General features: G+C 39.9%; 2 protein-coding genes across 2 annotated transcripts; one reads left to right on the top strand and one right to left on the bottom strand.

Annotated features, from left to right (window-relative positions):
* Positions 1–659: 659 nt before the first annotated feature.
* LOC127752534 (alpha-galactosidase) lies at positions 660–8095 on the bottom strand. Its single transcript, XM_052277939.1, has 15 exons — positions 7850–8095; positions 5850–5908; positions 3204–3260; positions 3010–3044; positions 2681–2784; positions 2457–2532; positions 2299–2357; positions 2154–2219; positions 1980–2063; positions 1834–1898; positions 1661–1743; positions 1479–1569; positions 1347–1396; positions 1096–1236; positions 660–1007 (listed from the first exon to the last, which is right to left on the bottom strand). Exons 1-15 carry the CDS (start codon positions 8047–8049, stop codon positions 924–926), a joined length of 1254 nt encoding a protein of 417 aa, XP_052133899.1. The 5' UTR covers positions 8050–8095; the 3' UTR covers positions 660–923.
* Positions 8096–17798: 9703 nt separating this feature from the next.
* On the top strand, positions 17799–20756 carry LOC127752709 (protein Rf1, mitochondrial). The gene is made up of 2 exons (XM_052278108.1): positions 17799–17925; positions 18019–20756. The coding sequence occupies exon 2, from the start codon at positions 18370–18372 to the stop codon at positions 20740–20742; it is 2373 nt and encodes a 790-aa protein (XP_052134068.1). The 5' UTR covers positions 17799–17925; positions 18019–18369; the 3' UTR covers positions 20743–20756.
* The last annotated feature ends 796 nt before the right edge of the window (positions 20757–21552 follow it).

The raw sequence follows: 21552 nt of genomic DNA, 5'->3' as shown, positions 1-21552 counted from the left end.
TGCTACATAGTCTTGGTGAAAAAGAAAATATATCTTAAACTTTTGGACGGAGGGGTACTAACCATGCAGATGCTGGAGGGAGAGGGGGGATGTTTTAGACAAGAGATGCAGGTGAATTGGCTGGTGCACACCCAATCCTCTATCGATAGTTTTTTGATAAAAAAATAGTTTTGCCTTATGTCTCATGGGAAACTATTTAGATCACTCGAGGGGATGTCTCCTCATTTGCTTAAAAATAATCCAAACGGTTATAAAAAATTTGACAACACTCATATAACATATCTAGAAAACTCCATAAAATCTTATGCCCAAACTCAACTTACACGTCGGGATATAAAAAAGACAAATTTATTATATGAATAGTAATATACTGTTCATATCTGAATTTGTCTTTTTTTTTTCTTGATGTGTAGGTCGAATACTCGAATTTGATTTTTAGTGTGCTAATTAATATCACTATACTCTACATTGCTATTTTTTTAAAAAAAAGATCACAACTATCTGTATCGAATTTGAAAGAAAAAAGATATACGAGAGGATATCCCGATTAGAATTCACTCCCTATATCTCATTTTGATATCTTGCAGTTGCCGTGTCTCAAGTATTTAGCCGTATAATCAGGTCTTCAGGCGATGCAAAAAAATTCATATGTTCATATCTTATATAGTGGCAGGAAAGCCTTCTTTTTATATTTTTATTGCTGCAACTTTCGTTGCAAACTTCAGAAATACACTCGCCAGCATTTGACGGCTGATTACATATACGCTTACAGGCTTACAGCTTATTTCTACATACATAACCAAATGGCATCCCAATTTCCAGCTCTACCAATCTTTGCAAATTGCAAACCTTCTTCCTGAATCCTGATCAATTTAGCTGTATTCGCCGGACACGTACTAATCTGCGCTGCTTTTCTTTGCTGACTAGTTTGGTGTCAAGACATACATCTTGCAGTCATGAGGCGCTACCGATGCTGATATCTGTCCCTGAGCCGCGAACGAAGAGTGCTGCACAATTGACAGAAATTTGTTATCAACTCTGAATTCTGCAGAGAAGATGTTCTACTTTGAGCTCTGAAGAAAGCAAAGGCTTTACCGCCCATAGATCGCGAGCAGTGACCGCGACCGATCCAGCGAGCCCGATGTTCGACCAATGCGCAGTGATGGTTGCCTGGTATGACTGCCTGTTCCAGAGCACCACAGCCTTCCTGTTGTTGCTGAGTGGCCCTGCCCAAACCTACCGACAAATTTACACAAAGTATTGTCAGCTTGAGAGTTAAGTCATGATCATGCCAAGGCTTATGGGACAATGAGAAACTGCAAATTTGGAAGCCATTGAAGGGATACCTCCAATCCGTTGTCAGATTGTACTTTCTTTCCTTGGACACCTAGACTATCTGTTCAGAGAGTTACATTATGAGCATGGTGAAATATCCAAGAGTTATGGCTAAATCTAAGCATGTGAAAGAGAAGGCTTGCCTTGGTTGACAGCGATCACCTCCGAGTTGCTGAGTATGTTCTTCGTCTGCTGGCTCATTGAGCGCACATCGCATCCGATCAAAAGAGGAGCCTGAACAATTCAAGCAAAGCTTGCAGTGAGGAAATGCCAAGAAGTTCAACATTGCAGCAAAATTATTAGTACATAGAACATGCTATGGTACCTTTGCTAGTGCCCAGATACTGAAGTGTGACCGGTACTCAGCTTCAGACATCCCACCATTTCCCACTTCAAGCATGTCAGGATCTGATATTGCAGAGAAGCAACATCTATTGATCAGTTTGAAGCTCTCAAATGGTTAAGCAACCTAGGAACAGATACATCTCAAGTTCTTACCATTCCATCCACCAGGTCCAGCATAGGCAGCCCATTGGTCATTTTCGTCTGCACGAGATGTCATACTGAAATAACAGGGCAATTACGATCAGTACTGAAAAACTCAAGAACTATGCAAACAGGGTTAAAGAGAGGATGAGTAGAACCTGCCCCAGTTGTCGGCGATGTCGCCAGTTGTTCTCCAGCTGTTACCCATTCGGCCTGCCCATGTAGCAGGATTTTCTTTCCCCCTGTACAGAAAAAAAAAACACAGTGGAGTGAATCAAGAATGCTTCATGTTCCTTCGACCTAGCCCAAAATGTTACAGAGAGTAAACTCACCATTCACAGAGTGAGAAGAAGATATTCTTTCCATAGGTCTTCATGGCATTGCTCATTCTAGTGTATCTGCATTAAACATGAAAACAGTTGCTCATCAGCAATCTGATGCATAAAGCTGACAGTTTGAGATGTTTTGTCTCCTTACCTTTCCATGACACTCCTGCCAGCATCATTGCAGTTGTCATACTTCAGATAATCAACTCCCTGGAACATAGAGGTCAAGAATTAAGAACACCAGAATAATAGTTTCAGTGTTTAATGTTGATTGGGTATAACCAGACAGGTAAAAGAGTCGAGGTTTACCCAAGACGCGAAGGTCTTGACATCTTGCTCTTCATGATCAAGTGATCCTGGCATTTTGTTACTGCATGTTTGTGACCTGAAATACAGTCTTGCTATTAGTTTCAGATTTGTTGATAGTTTAAATTCGATAAAATTCTTAGTTCATCTAGGCTAAGATGACATAAGTTACTTCTGGATGAGTACAAACTAGTTTCTCATTTTGATAAATCTGAAAGCTAGCATACCCAGCATCGCTGTAGATGCCAAGCTTCAGCCCTTTTGCATGCACATAATCTGCCAGTGCCTTGATACCAGAGGGAAATGTCTGCCTATTTGGCACAAAGTTACCCTGAGAAGTGAAAAAAAGAGCAGTACAACTTGTCAAAACTGACAGCAATAGCTTGGTCTACACAATTTTAAAGCATTGATCTTTTAAAATTGCTCATTCTCCCCCCATGCAGACAAGGTTCTCAAATTTGTATCCTAAAAATGTGCTTATGTTGCCCCGATCACAATGCTGAAAATTATGGCGGTGGATAGCAATGCTTTATGGAGAATATTTTTGTCTCCTTACCTGGGAATCCCTACTATATTCTGCCCAGCAATCATCTGAAAGAAGAGATGGAAAACATTACAGACATGAGTTACTAGCTGTTCTATCACAAAATAATTGAATTAACTTTTGCTAATGTCAACAATGTTTGTGTCCATACTCTAATGTATCATATGAAATACTGTTCATAGTTTTTATCAGATAACAACCCATACCTATATTCACATACTGGTACCCCAATTTCGCCAGACCAGTGTTGACCAATGCATCAGCTGAAGAAAGGAACACAATTACATCAGCCTTAACTCTCAGTTGCTCACAACATTATTAAAAACAGCTTCTATTAAATCTGTAGTAGAAAAAATCTCAATAGGCGTCTGGTTCGACAGGCTTCCCTGCGATGCTTGTAACTTTGTAAATTCTCCATCAAATCTTAATAATATTTGGTCAGCCTCTTCCTTTGGCCGGCCCAGAAAAAAGAACACTTTGTGCATAATATTGACAATATTAAGGAACAATGTTTGTAACAGAAATTTGACACCAGACCAAATCAGTACCATGATTATTCTATTAAGACACTAAGATCATCACGGGTGTTTGTCCATAACCACCTACTAGGAAGCTGGAACATACAACTATACAAGTAGCTAGAGAACTCAGTGGTTCTAGTACTAACTATGGTTACATGTAAATGGAGTGAGTCCAAGTGGAGCAGGTTTCATGCCTGCCTGCAGGCTGCAGCTGCCATCCTCTTATTTAGTGTTTGGTAGTTAGGCAGTACCAATCCATGGCTGACCCCAAGCTTGTAGGGCCCCATTTCCATGGACTTCCTTTCATCTATTACCAACCACATACTTGTAGTAGTACTAGACTGTGGTGACAATATTGTCAATTGATTTTGTTTGGACCACCAAGATTGACTGGATGACTGATGAGATGATTAATGTGTACTCAGTCACAAAAATCTGATCTAAGACATTTACTCTAGATTTGTTCAGAGATCTGCCCTCCACAAGCTGTCGACATGAATGATTTAATTCAACATAATCCAGTTGTGCAGATCAGAATCAGTGAAAATGTCTTCACCCATTCTGGAGATCAGCATTGCTTGGTTATGGGGCCTCATCATCTATTATCAACATGGTAATTAAAGCTCCTATGAATATTCTGGCCAAAGGGTCTTATTCAGCATGGACCCTCTCACTCTCCCTTTCATTTCCATATTTCTGCCACAATGTTTAGCAACACATGTGATCTTGCTTCTCTAAACAAAACAAAACAAAAGCTATCTACTCCATGCATGGAATCTTTTGCTCTTTCCATCCACTAAAAAGCCACTGATTGGATAACCAAGGGAGGATGCTATCTACTGCAATCTGCAAAAAGCTCCTAATCACACTGCACTAGCACATGAAGCTGCTCTGCCTGAAACTCTTAAGCAATCCTAGCATGCTGGAGCAACAAACAGATCGGCCAAGCAAGCAAGCCGTGCACTGATTACTGAACATTGCCGACTAAAAATTCAGTCGTCCAGGCAAGTTGCATGGTGGAAGAGTTAAAAGGGGCAGGGCATCTCTGAACCAGATCTGATTCGTCTGGTGCCCAAAGAATAAAAGATTTGGTCAGGAGAGATAGAGAGCATGGCAGTGTAGTGTGCAGGTGCAGCCAATCTGGTCGCTGTCCTTTGCATTGCTGGTACTAGCTTGGGTCCATGCAAAACCTGCTGCTTGCAAGCTGTAAGTCTGCAAGCTCAAGCTCATCCCTGCAGTTAATCCTAGCTGTAGCAATCCGTGCCGGCCGACAAGGGTCTCGCCGTGCGGCCGTACAGCTCGCAGCTATACCAAAACAGATGCATTGTTGTCTCTCGGGTGACTCGAGATCTCGAGATCTCACCGTCCCAATTCATGGCTGTTTACTTTTACCCAACTCCTATTGCACTACCAACTTGTAAGAGCAAGTATAATGAAGTGATAGCCATCGGAGTTACCAAGATTTGAGCTGTGTTATTAGAGAAAAGAGACCAGAATGGAAAAAGACGGGCTACAGATCGGTAACCTGTTGCAACACAAGCTTTAATAAGCCTTACGAGGTGTTAGTACGCATCTATATCTAACTATTGTATAGGTCGGCTACTAGATTAGTAGCAAACGATGTGTCATTTGTTAACTTGCTTTAATCATATCGTGTGATGAATGGTCCTCTTTTTTTTTTATTTCTTGGAAGTTTTGATGTAAGGTATGACAAAAGTACGTGGGGAATTTCAGATAAGTCGCATCACCGACGGCAACCTTTTTTTTTTTCTCTGAATGTTTTTTGTAGCCTGCTGTTGCTGACGTTGATGCATCCAAACACACCACACCCACCACACTACGCCGAACCCCACCACTATGTGTTGTGCTTCCAAGATGTTCCAAATTAGTGCATAGTTTAGAACTACTAAACTTCTGAAAAGAAAAAGAACTTCAAAAACAGTGTCCTTCCATCTAAAAAAACTTCTGAAAAACTACTAAATCAACGTATTAAGTCATCTCCTAGAAAAATAATCTAAGCTTCATTGGAAAGATTTCTGACGAGGTTGTAAGTTTTCAGTTCCTGATGTGCTGATGCACATTGGAAACCTACGGGGATTGTCTGTAGTACTGCACCCGCTGCAGATGTCATTGATATATGTGACTAGGCATACATGTCAACAAACAGCAATACTGTAGAGGATCCGTGTCCATTGGGAACCAATGCAATGTGTAAAGAGAAAAATACCAAAACACGGTACGTGGCGTACTGGAGAGATCAAAGTGTGACGCCATGGGTTGCAGAAATAAGTTGAGTTGAGAAGAGAGCACTAGTGGCAGAAGCAAGTGTACCTGTTTCCCTGATGATCTGCTCGTTGATCCCGCAGTAGAAGTGGTTCCAGCTATTCCACCTAACACAGCCACACACACAGAGAGAGAGACAGCGTCAGTCGCACAACAGTTGTTAATTACTAATATATTACTTGACAAAACCACGACCATTGTTGCATTTGTACCACTGTCTGCTAATGCCTACACACGTGAATCTGAAAGACTAGCAGTATTGTTTACACCACCGACGTAGGGTGTGTCTAGTTCACGCTAAAATTGGAAGTTTAGTTGAAATTGGAACGATGTGACGGAAAAATTGGAAGTTTATGTGTGTAGGAAAGTTTTGATGTGATGAAAAAGTTGGAAGTTTGAAGAAATAGTTTGGAACTAAACTCGGCCATAGTATGAAGTCTGAACTCTTAAACTACTCCTTCCGTTTAGAAATATAAGCATTTCTAGCACAATTTAGAGTACTACTTGCTGTATTGATTATCTCCCATTCAAAATTCATTCTACTAAAATGTCCTCACATCTCTAATCATCCCTCGCTTAATGAAGGGCATCAAAGTTCTTTTTGGTTAATTTCAATATTTGCTAAATAATATAAAAATACTTTGATATTTTGGAACATAGGAAGTACTCTCTAATATGTTAGAGGATATGACACATCCTAATAATACGAATACGAAGAGAGACGGAGGGATTAGGTGGTAAAAGAAAGTGTGGAAATTCTGTCTGATGCGTAAAGAACAATGAAATGGAAGTACATGTACGGTAAAAACAGTTCAATTGTGACAGAATTGAATAGAGGCTGCATAGTTGAATATGTCAGCACAAGAAAAGAGGCTAAAAGGGACAATCAAAAGAAAAGAAAAGAAAAGAGCATAGATATGCCCGTCAAAAGAAGCAAAAGCCAAAAGAAAAGGCAGGAAATTTTTCTGCCTGTTTTTGGTGGACATGCTCGCTTCCTCTCGGTTGTCCCTTGTCTGAAGATTTTTTATGCAGTGGAGTCTAAACCTTACTACTACAATTTTTCTCAAGTGAGAATAATCTAATGATGGTTAATCTTGTGAGAACAGGATTGTCTCAATTTTACTTTTACAGTCTAACAGAACCCAAATGCACAAATTTTTTTTACTGAACTCTTAAGCTTTCCATTGAATTCAGGAAAGTTTTCCACTTTTCCGGGTGAAAAATTAACACGGTGCCCTGTACCTGACGAAACATTTGCTCGTACAGAAAGCAACATTGGTCTCCAACATGGCAATAGTCCATTGTACAGTAGCACCAGTTTTTCTTTCTTCTTTCCCATGCAGAAAAGAACAGAAATCTTTTGGACAAACGGAGAAAAAGAAAATGCACCCACCGCGTCCGCGTGCGCGCGAGCTACTCTTCTGACGTCCCAAATCGACAGAATAAACAAAAAACAGAGAGAAAATCTATCGCCGAACACGATAAACAAACGCAAAATTGAGCACAAAAACAAAGGATAAAAAAAAATGGAAAACGGAAGCGTAGTACTCCACATGCGTGTGATGTCAGTTTTTTTGCCGTGCAGGAAAGCATCGAAGAAAGGAACAAACAAAAGCAGCTTAAAGTTCAGAGTTTCAGAGTTCAGAAACTGCAGAGAAGAGCAGAAGAAGCTTTCGCTTCCACTGCAAGCTAGAGACATGTCCGTTTCCTCCCCCAAAAAAAATCTGACTAGAAGATGACGCGATTACTGTTTCTTTTTTATTTTCCATTGTGATAATCGGTTGCTTGCTGTTCACTAAACGTGTTATTACTCTACCAAAATTTTGAAGCTCCCAGAGTTTCATCTCGCATAAACAATTTTGAAGCTCCCAGAGTTTCATCTCGCATAAACACCATCACCAAAATTTTGGAACGTTTCAAACTGAACATATCTAAAAGTCTGCCAAAATTTGGTAACACAAAAGAAAAATGTACCAAAATTTATACAGTATAAGCGGTCACGAGTTGCGAATGAGAAAAATAAAGAGAGGGGGAGAGAGAGACGGTACCCCATCTGCGGCGTGCGGCCGAGGCCGTTCTCGAAGGCGCGGCGCCGCGCGCGGCGAGACCGCCACCGCGCGCCGCGGGACTCCGCCGTGAAGTTGCCCAGCGCCGCCGCCTCGGGGAGCAGCGTCGCCGCCACCGCCACCAGGAGGAAGAGGAGGAGGCGCGGCGACGGCGGAGACGAGGAGCTCGAGGCGCGCGCCATGGCCGGCGTGCTCTGCTCTGAGCTTCGCTCCGCGTTAAATTCGGAGGGAGAAGTGGGAGAAGCGTTTTAATGGCGCGGCGCTTTTATATAGGCGCGCCGGGGGGGGGGGGGGGGGGGGGGGAGTCGGTGGGGCCCACGGTTTTCGAAATACGTGAGTTTATTTTATTATTTTGCGTTCACACTCTTCTTCGGGCTTGACTTGTGTCGCGGGTGAGTCCACCAATTAGCGCGCGCATAGATAAGCGTCTCTGCTCTTTCGCTAGATTTTTATATAAAAGTTTCATTTAAAATCAAATACTACAACCTCCGTCCATTTTAGGTACGGTTGTGTATTTTCGTGTTTAACATTTAACCTCTTATTTAAAAATTTATTAAAAAATAAAAATATTTAGTTACAATAAAATATTTATTATGTTTTATCTTCTACTAATAATGAAAATACTAATCATAATATTTTTTAAATAAAACAGACGGTCATACGTTAAACATACACAGTCAAAACTACGGTCTTTCTGGGACTGAGCTGAAAAGCTAATGAACAGGCCTTTTTAATGTTACTACCTTCATCCTAGAATAGTTATATATCTATAATTCAAATTTTATCATGAAAAGATTGTGTTTTTATTGAGATGTCAGACCCAATCAATTAATTACATAAAAATAATTGACTCCGTATCTCCAAGTTCTAACCTTCTTTTTAATCAAGTTTAAGCATAAAATGTATGCATATAATGTGGTAATTAAAATAGGTTACTGCAATCGTTTGTGTGTTGCTAATCTGTCTTTAATCTTCTAGGAGTGCAATTATTCTGGATGGAGGTAGTAAATGCTAAGAAAAAGTTGTTTTCTTTCAATCATATTAGTGGTTAAATTTTAAATTACTCCTGTATAAACCTAATCTGTTTAATGTATGGATCCCGGTGCATTGGAATCAGTGTATCAGACACATTTAGAGCAAGTTTAATAGTATAGCCAACTACTAACTCCAAATCATATATAGCCAATTTAATAGTCAATTCATACAATAGTTGCTTACTATACTATTAATATATGGTCCCACCTTTCATACACACATTGTGTCTTGGAGTCCGTGCTGCAGCTGGCTACAGATCTGTAGCTCGCTGCTCTTATCTCTCATCTTTTATCTCTTTAAAATATGTTTATAGGTGGCTAATAGTTTGCTATTGTACCTGCTCTTATTTTATAGAAAAAAAATTCATGCAAATGTTTATATTTTGGGGCAAAGAGAAGTAGCACATCTGCTATCTATCATTAACTCTTAAAAAATCTACATTTGTCAATCTATCATCTAGCAATACAAATTAGACCTTTAAAAATTCTTATATCAGCTGAGAAAAAAGACAGAATTACGATGATACATATAAAAACAAAAGTATAGGTCATATAGTGCATGGTAATTGTTATTTTGGATTTAAGAATTAAAAACAAGAAAATAACCAAACTGAGGCAGCTAAACAAATACAGCTCGCCACTATTAGTTCTAAATTTTGAAATTATTATATCGTAAAAACTACTCAAAACGATAGGACGTGTATATCTGTGTAATTGTTAATTTTTGAACTATCTAATCATTAAAATTAAATTAAAGTTAGGACATTGCGACAAGTATAGCTTTCTATTCATTTATTATAGTTTTCCTTAAAGAAGGTAAAATTAATGGTAAATTTGTTAAAGGTATTTAACCATAGGCACCTCTATTTTATAATTTAACCATATTTGCTATCGATAGATGGTTCCACTTAATAGAAGAACTATAAAGTCAACCTAAGTGGGTTAGTGCAATAATACTTTTCAGTTTTCACTAACCCAACGCCCATTTTCTCCACAAGAGAAAGCAGAAAGGACAGCTTTTCTTTCTCTTTCCATCCTTTTCATTTTCCTTTCGGCTCTATGTAGTATCTGAAGAGATTTAATTTTTTTTTTGTTTATCCTTGGGAGCATAGGAAGTAGTTAGGCTCTAGGCTAGGCCTTTGCCCTTTTATATCTCTTACTCATTTCATAAGGGACTGAAGGGAGACTCCCGAGTTCCATGGGTTTTTGCTCCATGTCTCAAGTTGAAGCCATGAGAGCCAGGGGATTGTCTACACAGTTGGGGTTTAGAAAAATTATGTTGCCTCCTAACTAGGGCAATTCTGACACAGTCCCATTTGGAGATAGAAAATATTAAGTTTGGACATCAAGCCCTTAAAAAGGTGAAGTACCGGTGAAAAAAATATTGTTGTAATGGATTAAGGAAATACTCTATTATAAACAGTTAAGTAGTTAAGTAATGTACCCTCTGCTTTTATACTCTTGTAAAATTATAAAATATGAATAAACCTAAATAGTTGGTGCACTGTGTACTGCAATTACAGTTAAGATCTAATTAGTTAATATATTTAGAAAGAAATTATTTATAAATTTTGGGAAACATTCGAAGGTTGACAGCATGATGCTACAATTGTGGAGGTGTTGATGTCAAGGAAGAACAATTATAAAGGACATTAAAAGATGAAATTGTCCAGTTTAAGTTTGAGGTTAAAATTCGAACTTTCTGCACAGCTTTATTTAGACAATTAATTTTCTGCATAGTTTATAGGGTCTAATATATTTTTCTATTTTCTTTTACAAAATTGTTGCTTATGTCTGGAAAGGTGCCTAGGATGGATATATCCAAAAGTATAGGTTGTGTCATCATGGACAGCCAAAGCAAAGCATATATACTTCCTCCATCCCGAAAAAAACAAATCTAGAACTGGATGTAATATATTATAGTACAACAAATCTTGACAAAGGTATGTCCAGATTTGTAGTACTAGGATGTGTCACATTTAATACTAAATTATTTAGATTCATAGTACTAGAATGTGTCACATCTAGTATTAAATTATTTTTTATGGGATGGAGGGAGTACGGCGCTAGAGGTCGGCATCCAAATCAGGATTTTGACAACCAAGTCATCTCCACTTTGACAATTGACACAACCAAAAATTAAAACATTATCAGTTTACTACCACTTGAGCAGCTAAAATGGCAGGTTTCATGGAGAGTGTTCAAACCAACACCTCCCAAATTAACAATCCGGCTCTGAATTATTAGTCGTTCAATGATGAATTCATTTGGTGGTAGGAGTAGCTAGTAGTGGACAGTGACCATCATCATCATCATCATCATCATCACCTGATCTCCGTTCCGTGTCAGGAGTTAGTGGATGATGTTGCCATTCATTACTCTTCTCATCACTTCGCCTTTCTAATCCTCCATTAACTATTCGAGCTAACCAGAAGTTAGCCTGCGGCCAGATAATAGCCAGACGGTGTGGTTGTGTCCCTAGCACTGCAGGGTTCAATTTCTGCATATAGTGCCATCATAAAAAAAAAATTGATAAAATGTGAACAGTTTTAAAAGTTGAAAAACAATAATAATCGGTTTTATATAGTTAAAGAATACAGATCGGACCACAGTCATAATTGGAGGACTAAAAGTGGATTTATCATATATCTAACATTATTTCAAGCGTGGCATGGTTTGAGGGTGTTATTATTTGTGGATGGTGCATATTCAATTATACTCTTCCGAAGAAAACTGAGGTAACCATTTGGGACAGAGCAATAGCTGCTTGATGTATAGTAGTGGCTAGCTAGACAGTGGTTGATGTGACACTAAAAAATAAAAGGTGATGAGAAGAGAATAAAAGAGCAGGTAATTAATGAATTAATTAATTTACTGACAGATAATAAGGCAGAGTTGGCCAACAACATCACGTACAAAAGACGGCATACATTAGAATGATCAATCTGTTGGGAGAAATTGTTGACTTGTGTGGTAATCGTGGAGGTCCCATCAGCCGCCAAAATATTCCCCAAAAGCACAAACTTTTGTAAAGATAATTTTTTTACCCTGGTTTTAGATGATAAGAGAGCAAACAAACTGGGAATGGATTATGGATGAACAATTATCAACTTGATCTTATCATTTTGCGTGTAATCTGCATGTACACTGTATTTCACCCATGGTATGAATGTTAATGGGAGCATGATGGAGTTGTGCTCTTAAAGTGTGATCTTTAACAATCTGGGATAGGCTGCGAAAGTGATCATTAACCGTGGGCAATAGGATTTATGATGTTCCAAAATTTATTGTGTTGATAGCAACAGCAATAACTAATAATAACGGTATTTAAATATATATAGAAAAAGACTCTGCAATTGTTTTAACTGTACTACCACAAAATAAGTTGTCGATTGTCACAGATATTTGATTTACAACAAAATTCAAAACTTTGACTATCAATTTTATATTAGAAAAATTTTTTAAAAAGAATATAAGCTTAGAATATTATCATACTGTTCTTTTTCAAGACAAATCTGTGTATACCATTTCTTCTTTTTTAAACTAACCATATGGAAACTATATTCATGGTTAAAGTTTGTGATTGGTTAAATCTTATTTTAAGTGTTAAAATGTTTATGCCCAAGGTTATACTAAACTATTACTCCTTCTGTCCTATTTTTTAGTACGGATATAGATTTCGGTGTCCAATGTTTGATCGTCTATATTATTTAAATTTTTTTATTAGTATTTTTGTTGTTATTAGATGATAAACATGAAAAAAACTTTATGTGTGACTTATTTTTTAAAAAAAAATTATAATTTTTTAAATACAACAGACGGTCAAAATGTAAACCCACATCTACACTTCAAATGAGACGGAGATAGTACTAGCTAGGTTTATCGCTTGTGATAACTCGATCTCGTTTCGGCCAGTCCTTGTCATGCAAGGATATTGCTTACATAAATTTGGGGTTCAGATTGTGAACCTTAACCTCTCCTTATCCACCCATATGAATGCTCGCCTAAACGTCTCGATCATGGCAACCGATGGAGCCTCTCCTCACGCGTCAACCATCTCGGATCAGATTATATATCCAATTGATCACTTGATCAAACCAAGGACAACATCACTGAACAGCAGCAGCAGCAGTAGACAACAATTGAAGCATCATCTGAGACATCACTGAACATCTACTAGCTATAGCAGCAGTGTGCTGTTTGCAGAACAATTGTAAGGTAGAAGCTTGTAAGTAGTAAGACATCTCTGTCATGGCTTGATGAACATCGATATATCGTCTTAATTATCCCTTACACAATGTTAATAATATTGGTCACTCTCAGTATAGTCAATCCATCGTCACCTTAGATAGACCCCTGCATGTTGATCCGTTGCAATAAGACGCCAGCTCGATCGCCTTATCTATCTCCCTGCATCTCTACTCCCTTGGGTTAAGTAACAAAAGACGTGTCGGAATCAATTCTCGCAACTCCCTCTATCTCATATAGGATGTTTTGATTTTTTTCTAAGTCAAACTCACGTTTAACAAAGTTTATAAAAATATATAGCAATTCCTACTACACCAAATTAATTTTATTAAATCTAATATTTAATATATATTTTAATAGCATGTCGAAAATATTATCATGTTTTTTAATAAATTTGATCGGAACTTAAAAAAGTTTAACTTAGAAAAAAAGTTAAAGTGCCTTATAATATAAAACAAAAGAAATACACATAAACTCCGTGTTGTGGGTGTACAACTCCATTACGGAATAATTCACACAGATAATTGCTTATAGTAATTTTATATTGTTCATATATAGTTTATTTCGATAGGTTGTACTACTGTTGTCCATCTGAGAATATATTATCGTAGCGTGAATTATATTTGTAAAATCGTTTTTATTTCACTTGCTACGGACACCTTATAATTAAGCTAGAGCCATAGCCGTATACTCCCTCCATCCATAAAAGAAACAAATATAGAATTAAATGTAACATATTTTAGTATAACTAATATGGATAAACTAATTGTAGTAAGATATATCACATCTAATTCTTAAGTTTGACTACACATACTGTAGGACACTGCAGTACTTTGGCCACATGCAGGACATGGGAGATATCATGATCAGCAATGCTCCGTTTAACTTCATGACCAAGCAAGGCTAATTGGCAATAATTGACCATATGTTCTTATCGATCTTATGCGAGCCATGTATGTGTACGCGTCAGAAGCGTCAACTGCAAAGTCCAAAGGCTAATAAGCTTTATCATCATCATCATCATCTCCTTCCATGCCCAACTCTATCTAGCTCCAGGCCTCGTTGTAGTGTCAGCAAGATAGGGAGCTGAAGGAGATGGGATCATGAAAGTCATGCACTAGTAAAAAAAAACATATATATATATATATATATATATATATATATATATATATATATATATATATATATAAACCGGTCTTATATGTGCCGGTTTGAAAAAAAAATCGGCACCTATAAAGCATTTCTCGCCAAATCCCAATCCCACTGAGAGAGGAGTATTGATGCCGATTTTAATTAAAAACCGGCACTAAAGACCCTCCTACCAACTGTCACCAAAAAATTAGTTTCGGCCACTAGATAAAAACCAGTACCTTATAGATGTCGGTTGTAAACTCCAACCGACACCTATATTATCGTGACGTGATGCGGTTAAAAGTAAAAGGTGCCGGTTCTCACTAAGATTGGCACCCTTGCTTGTTCATCCACCTGTCTGCCATGCTCTGCAAGCTTCATCAGAATTAGTAGTAGCTAGTAATAGCAATTAATTGGCCTGTGACAGGCAATAATCATGGCATGAACGGCATGTAATTAAGATCCATCCAAGTATCCATATCCAACACCCTACATGCAGGAAGGAACGTTCCTAGCAAGGATAATCAAGTGTCATCATCTCTGATCAGTCTCACAGAATAATAATTAATGAGATAGATCATTAGGCAGGCAGGGGCATGGACTAATGTCTTCAAAATGGTTGTTAGATCACTAACAAGTAACAACCCCGTCTTGTTTATGGTACACATTAGCTAGCTTTAGCTAGTGTAGCCATCTACCCCTTAATCAGTTTGCTAACTGGACACATGGAACGAGCCACTAACCACCTTTTAACTTGCCTAATATTGATCTCTGCTTTGTTTAAATCATATGTCATCTCAAAGGAGAGCAGGAGGCACACTGAGATTATTGGGGTGGTGGTCCTCTACGTACATATCAAATCTCTGATAGCCTAAAAGATGGAGAGATGCTGTGCAAACTGCAAAGTGGGATTCTGAACATCTCCCCCGTGAGTCACGACGTGTGCGTTTTGAAAAATGTCAGAAATATTGAAGCTAGCAGACAACTCGATCGCCATTATTCAGGAGTCTCGTCGATTGCCCTTATTTCCTAATAAGCCAAAACGGTTTACTAGAGAATAAAAATTAATTTATAGATAATTTTGTTATATATTTATTCATAGTGCCTTAAAAAAACTATTGTTAAAAAGAAATTACGTTAAAAAAATTTTAAAATCAATAAAAATTCAAATTTTAATTTTTGCTTCAGCTCTACAAATTTTGGACAACCGATTGGGCTCTCAATTCTTCTTCACATGCTTCTTCGCGTCATGCATAAACACATAATGCATATGATTGATTGATGATCTCACAAGCTAGGCGACGACGTACGCCGTTCGGTAGGGAGAGCTGCATTTGTCTTTTCTTTTTTCAGAAGCTAGTAGAGTGACGTACAGGGTATTCAGCTTAATCGATCAGTAGCATGGTACAGTATAGTAACATGCTTGAGCTAATTTCACACACATGCGATTAATCAGTGTATCGCATGTTAGCATTGGCGTATTAATTGCAGCATATATCAAGTGGATCGACAGCAACTAATACACACAGCATCAGTGGAGAGAACTAGTGAGAACTAAGGGAGCGTTCGGCAGGAGGAGTTTGTGAGTTAGTTTGTTTCGTTTTTCGCGCGCACGCTTCTCGAACTACTAAGTGGTATGTTTTTTTATCAAAAATTTTTATATAAAAGTTGTTTTAAAAAATCATATTAATCCATTTTTGAAGTTTAAAATAGTTTATACTCAATTAATCATGTACTAATGACTCATCTTGTTTTGCGTATCTTCCCAATTTTCTCTTTTCCCCTCCTCTCGAACTCACCCTAACTACTCTCAGGATGATTTTTGCAACAGTTCATCGTCTCCAGCGGTGACTGAGTTAGAAAGATTTTTTTTTTACCCGAACAAACTTCATTATAAACTATCATTTGCTATAAAAATTTCATCATCAATTTATTCAACAATATAGCACGTGTGGGCTTCAGTGCAAAGGACAGAGAGAAGCCCATCTCTGTATATGGGCCGTACATTTGGTCCAAAAGTTCCAGATTCAGCGAACTAATTGGCGCACGAACAAATGAGTGAACACACCCGTTGCGTTTTATTATCGGAAAATGCTGCTACGACCAATCTCTCTCTAAAAAAAAAAACTTGTACAGTTCTTATATTTCTTTTAATCTAATTCAGGTGGGGTCTTTTCCCCCCGGTGGATCAATGGGCTTGTTTGGTTCAGTACCTTATCAAATCAAAATATTGATAGGCCTAAAATCTAGGTATGTTTCAGCACTACCAATATTTTAGTACGGTAGAGTTATAAATAAATGTGTTTGGATTTAAGCTAATTGAGAGCCAAATTTTAAATTATAGTGAAGAATGTTCTATAATTGTACCAAATCGAGCATGTGCATTACCAAAAATTTAACCTCAAACCAAACCATCACATTTACTATTCAAAATAAAAAAAATGGTACAACACATTTTGGTATCAAACCAAAACGGCCCAATATTATCATGCGACAGCAGTCGGCGGAGGCGTTATCCGCAGGGAGGGCGGTGCAACAGACAATAACAGGGACGATGCTACAGTAGAACCATAGGGGTCAGCCGACCCTGATGACCTCCGATGAAATCGATGGGTAAATTGTTTAAGCAATTAAGATGACATCAGGAATTAAACAAGATTAGTATATTCTGACCCCGGTGACACTGATGAACTAATTCCTCCCCGGGCGACAAGACAATTCAGCTGAGTGGACTGATAAAAAGGTTGACTCGATCAACAATCTGCGTTTTTGTGGGGTTCGGAATTTTATTTTCCGGCGCCGATGACCCCCCCAACTCCGGCAGAGAGCATACGAGTTAGGTTTTGAAGTTGGGGTCAGGGTAGGAGGGGGGTTGGGGGAGGAGGAAGAGAGAGGGGGTTCCTCAGAGCTTAAAGGGATGGCCGTGGGCGGTGAACTTCGGCTGGCGGCAGCATCGCCGAAGCTGCGGGGATGGAAGAGGACGGTGGGCTGGCGTTGGCGGCGGACGATGATTGAGACGGGAAGACGGCAGGGCGGGGGCACCGCACCATTGCTACCTTGAGGAGAAAGAGAGGGGGGAAGGGGGAGAGGACTTGCCGGGGGACCTCGCGCGGCGGCGTTGACTCTTTCTGGCTAGCCGGCGAGGCGGGCGACAACACGGTGGGGCGGTGGTGGCGAGGGATTGCACGAGGGACAGGAGGAGGATGGTGGCGGCGCGATCTAAACGCGCGCGCGGGAGGGGGGAGGAGAGGAGTTAGGTTAAGGGCTTTACACAAATCTTGAAGCATATCCTGTGGTCTAAAATTCGAATGATTGAAGGTAAGATTCTTTGTCACAAGATATATAGACAGCCCCTATTTTCCTATAATAACACAATCTTGCCTCACGGCCACTCCCTCGGAAGAAAATTACATAGGATGGAAGACCTTCAAACATCAGAAGGACGGTGCTTCTCCGGTTGACACGTGTATAAGCACAAATCTTGAAGCAATCATCCCCTACCTCTGGCCCAACTCCTCTCCATTCTCCATCCCCGCACATCTGCCCTTCTGCACACCAAGCCTGGCATTGGATGGCTGCTCGCCGGCAGCACCTACAGTCCCAGCTGTGGAGATTGGTCGATACGGCGTACGGTATCAAGAAATTGTGAGTTTTCTTAACTTAATTCAGCTGTATGTCCTTTATTTACATGGCCATGAATAGTTTTGACAGACAAATCATTAATTGTTTGGCATATAGGTTGAATCATAGATCAAACTTGGGTACTCGACGCTCACAAAGTGTGAATGAAATCTGGAAACCGGTGATTGAGAATTTGAGATAAAAGTAATGCGAGATTCACCAAGAAAATCCACAACAAACATCACTGATTGACCATAGTGTACTCAACGAGAGAGGGGGACTCTGGTCAGGGAAGGCCGGAAGACTAGGGAGAGGAGAGCGATTGCTTCAAGATTCGTGCTCATACACGTGTCAACTAGAAAAGCACGGTGCCCTCGTCTCCTTCCCCAATTCCCTCTCCGGCGACAAGGTCAGGGCGGCGCGGATCAGAGGACAGCGCGGATCGGCGAGCTTCGCACTAGGGCGGGGATGGCGCGCCGCGCCGCTTCCCGCGCCCTTCGCTCGGAGGGCTCGATCCAAGGGCGAGGGGGCCGCGCGGGGGGCAGTGGCGGTGGCGCCGAGGACGCACGCCACGTGTTCGACGAATTGCTCCGGCGTGGCAGGGGCGCCTCGATCTACGGCTTGAACCGCTCCCTCGCCGACGTCGCGCGTGGCAGCCCCGCGGCCGCCGTGTCCCGATACAACCGCATGGCCCGAGCCGGCGCCGACGAGGTAACTCCCGACTTGTGCACCTACAACATTCTCATCGGTTGCTGCTGCCGCGCGGGCCGCTTGGACCTCGGTTTCGCGGCCTTGGGCAATGTCATTAAGAAGGGATTTAGAGTGGAAGCCATCACCTTCACTCCTCTGCTCAAGGGCCTCTGTGCCGACAAGAGGACGAGCGACGCAATGGACATAGTGCTCCGCAGAATGACCCAGCTCGGCTGCATGCCAGATGTCTTCTCCTACAATATTCTTCTCAAGGGGCTGTGTGATGAGAGCAGAAGCCAAGAAGCTCTCGAGCTGCTGCACATAATGGCTGATGATCGAGGAGGAGGTAGCCCACCTGATGTGGTGTCGTATACCACTGTCATCAATGGCTTCTTCAAGGAGGGGGATCTGGACAAAGCTTACAGTACTTACAATGAAATGCTGGACCGGGGGATTTCGCCAAATGTTGTGACCTACAGCTCTATTATTGCTGCGTTATGCAAGGCTCAAGCTATGGACAAAGCCAGAGAGGTACTTACCACCATGGTTAAGAGTGGTGTCATGCCTGATTGCATGACATATAATAGTATTGTGCATGGGTATTGCTCTTCAGGGCAGCCGAAAGAGGCTATTGGATTTCTCAAAAAGATGCGCAGTAATGGTGTCGAACCAAATGTTGTTACTTATAGCTCACTCATGGATTATCTTTGCAAGAACGGAAGATGCAAGGAAGCTAGAAAGATTTTTGATTCTATGACCAAGAGGGGCCTAAAGCCTAATATTACTACCTATGGTACCCTGCTTCAGGGGTATGCTACCAAAGGAGCCCTTGTTGAGATGAACGCTCTCTTGGATTTGATGGTACGGAATGGTATCCACCCTGATCATTATGTTTTCAGCATTCTAATATGTGCATACGCTAAACAAAAGAAAGTAGATGAGGCAATGCTTGTATTCAGCAAAATGAGGCAGCAAGGATTGAATCCGGATACAGTGACCTATGGAACAGTTATAGATGTACTTTGCAAGTCAGACAGAGTAGAAGATGCTATGCTTTATTTTGAGCAGATGATCGATGAAGGACTAAGCCCTAACGCCATTGTGTATTCCTCCCTAATTCATGGTCTGTGCACCTGTGACAAATGGGACAAGGCTGAAGAGTTAATTGTTGAAATGTTGGATCGAGGCATCTGTCTGAACACTATTTTCTTTAATTCAATAATTGACAGTCATTGCAAAGAAGGGAGGGTTATAGAATCTGAAAAACTCTTTGGCCTGATGGGACATATTGATGTGAAGCCCGATATCATTACGTACAGTACTCTCATCGATGGATATTGCTTGGCAGGTAAGATGGATGAAGCAATGAAGTTACTTTCTGGCATGGTCTCAATTGGGTTGAAACCTGATACTGTTACTTATAGCACTATGATTAATGGCTACTGTAAAATTAGTAGGATGGAAGACGCATTAGTTCTTTTTAGGGAGATGGAGAGCAGTGGTGTTAGTCCTGATATTATTACGTATAACATAATTCTGCAAGGTTTATTTCAAACCAGAAGAACTGCTGCTGCAAAAGAACTCTATGTCAGGATTACCAAAAGTGGAACACAGCTTGAATTTAGCACATACAACATAATCCTTCATGGACTTTGCAAAAACAAACTCACTGATGATGCACTTCGGATGTTTCAGAACCTATGTTTGATGGATTGGAAGCTTGAGGCTAGGACTTTCAACATTATGATTGATGCATTGCTTAAAGTTGGCAGAAATGATGAAGCCAAGGATTTGTTTGCTGCTTTCTCGTCTAACGGTTTACTGCCGAATTATTGGACGTACAGGTTGATGGCTGAAAATATTATAGGACAAGGGTTGCTAGAAGAATTGGATCAACTCTTTCTTTCAGTGGAGGACAATGGCTGTACTGTTGACTCTGGCATGCTAAATTTCATTGTTAGGGAACTGTTGCAGAGAGGTGAGATAACCAGGGCTGGCACTTACCTCTCCATGATTGATGAGAAGCACTTCTCCCTCGAAGCATCCACTGCTTCCTTGTTTATAGATCTTTTGTCTGGGGGAAAATATCAAGAATATCATAGGTTTCTCCCTGAAAAATACAAGTCCTTTATAGAGTCTTTGAGCTGTTGAAGCCTTTTGCAGCTTTGAAATTCTTTTCTCCTACAGTCCGATTAGAGGAGGGAGCTTCTCTGTATGTGTAAATAGTGAGGTATGTATGTCACCTCTCCGAATTATTTTTACTGTGGTTCCTGGACTGTCAACAAGCTATTATCTTCTGCTGTTGATGCCAGAAAAAACACAAAAGTTTGTCGTTATCTCTACTAACGGATCATAAAGGGGTTTGTAACTGGAGTTTCAAACTTAAGGTATCTAGGCAGTAATTTTGACATTAGATCCAACATTGTGTAGTATTCATTTGTGTGTATCAATCTATAGGGTTTCATTAAATTTCATTTATGTGCACTGTTTAGGTGTTGAATAGTTTGACTTGTTTTTTTTTAACTGAGCAGAAGATATGTCTGAAGCTTTGTTCTTTACCAAATGCAGTACTGATCATCACAATATATTTTTTATGGAACAAGATTGGATTGTATAAAATGGTTTCCGATCTGATTATCTTATCTCAACGTATTAATATGCACATATACTAATCATGAAATATCTGATGGAATGGTGTTTCTATTTACCTGTGTGAGGCAGCAAGGAGTGAGATGGATAACACCACATACATTATTATTCTAGAACAATTTTGTAAAATACTGTTGTGCTCATGAAGCGTTCCAAAGATGTTTCACAACCTGTGCTCCACGGGTTTTGAGCTTAATCCTGGGACATTCAGTCTCATGAACTGTCCCATTCTTAAACATGGAATAAAGGATGACAGCATGATTTCTTTGTCTCTATAATCTTTTGGCTACCCACAGATAATAGCTGTAAATC

The sequence above is a fragment of the Oryza glaberrima genome, chromosome 10 (genome assembly GCF_000147395.1).
Source record: "Oryza glaberrima chromosome 10, OglaRS2, whole genome shotgun sequence".
Lineage (NCBI taxonomy): Eukaryota > Viridiplantae > Streptophyta > Magnoliopsida > Poales > Poaceae > Oryza > Oryza glaberrima.
This window is presented reverse-complemented; position numbering and strand designations above follow the sequence as displayed.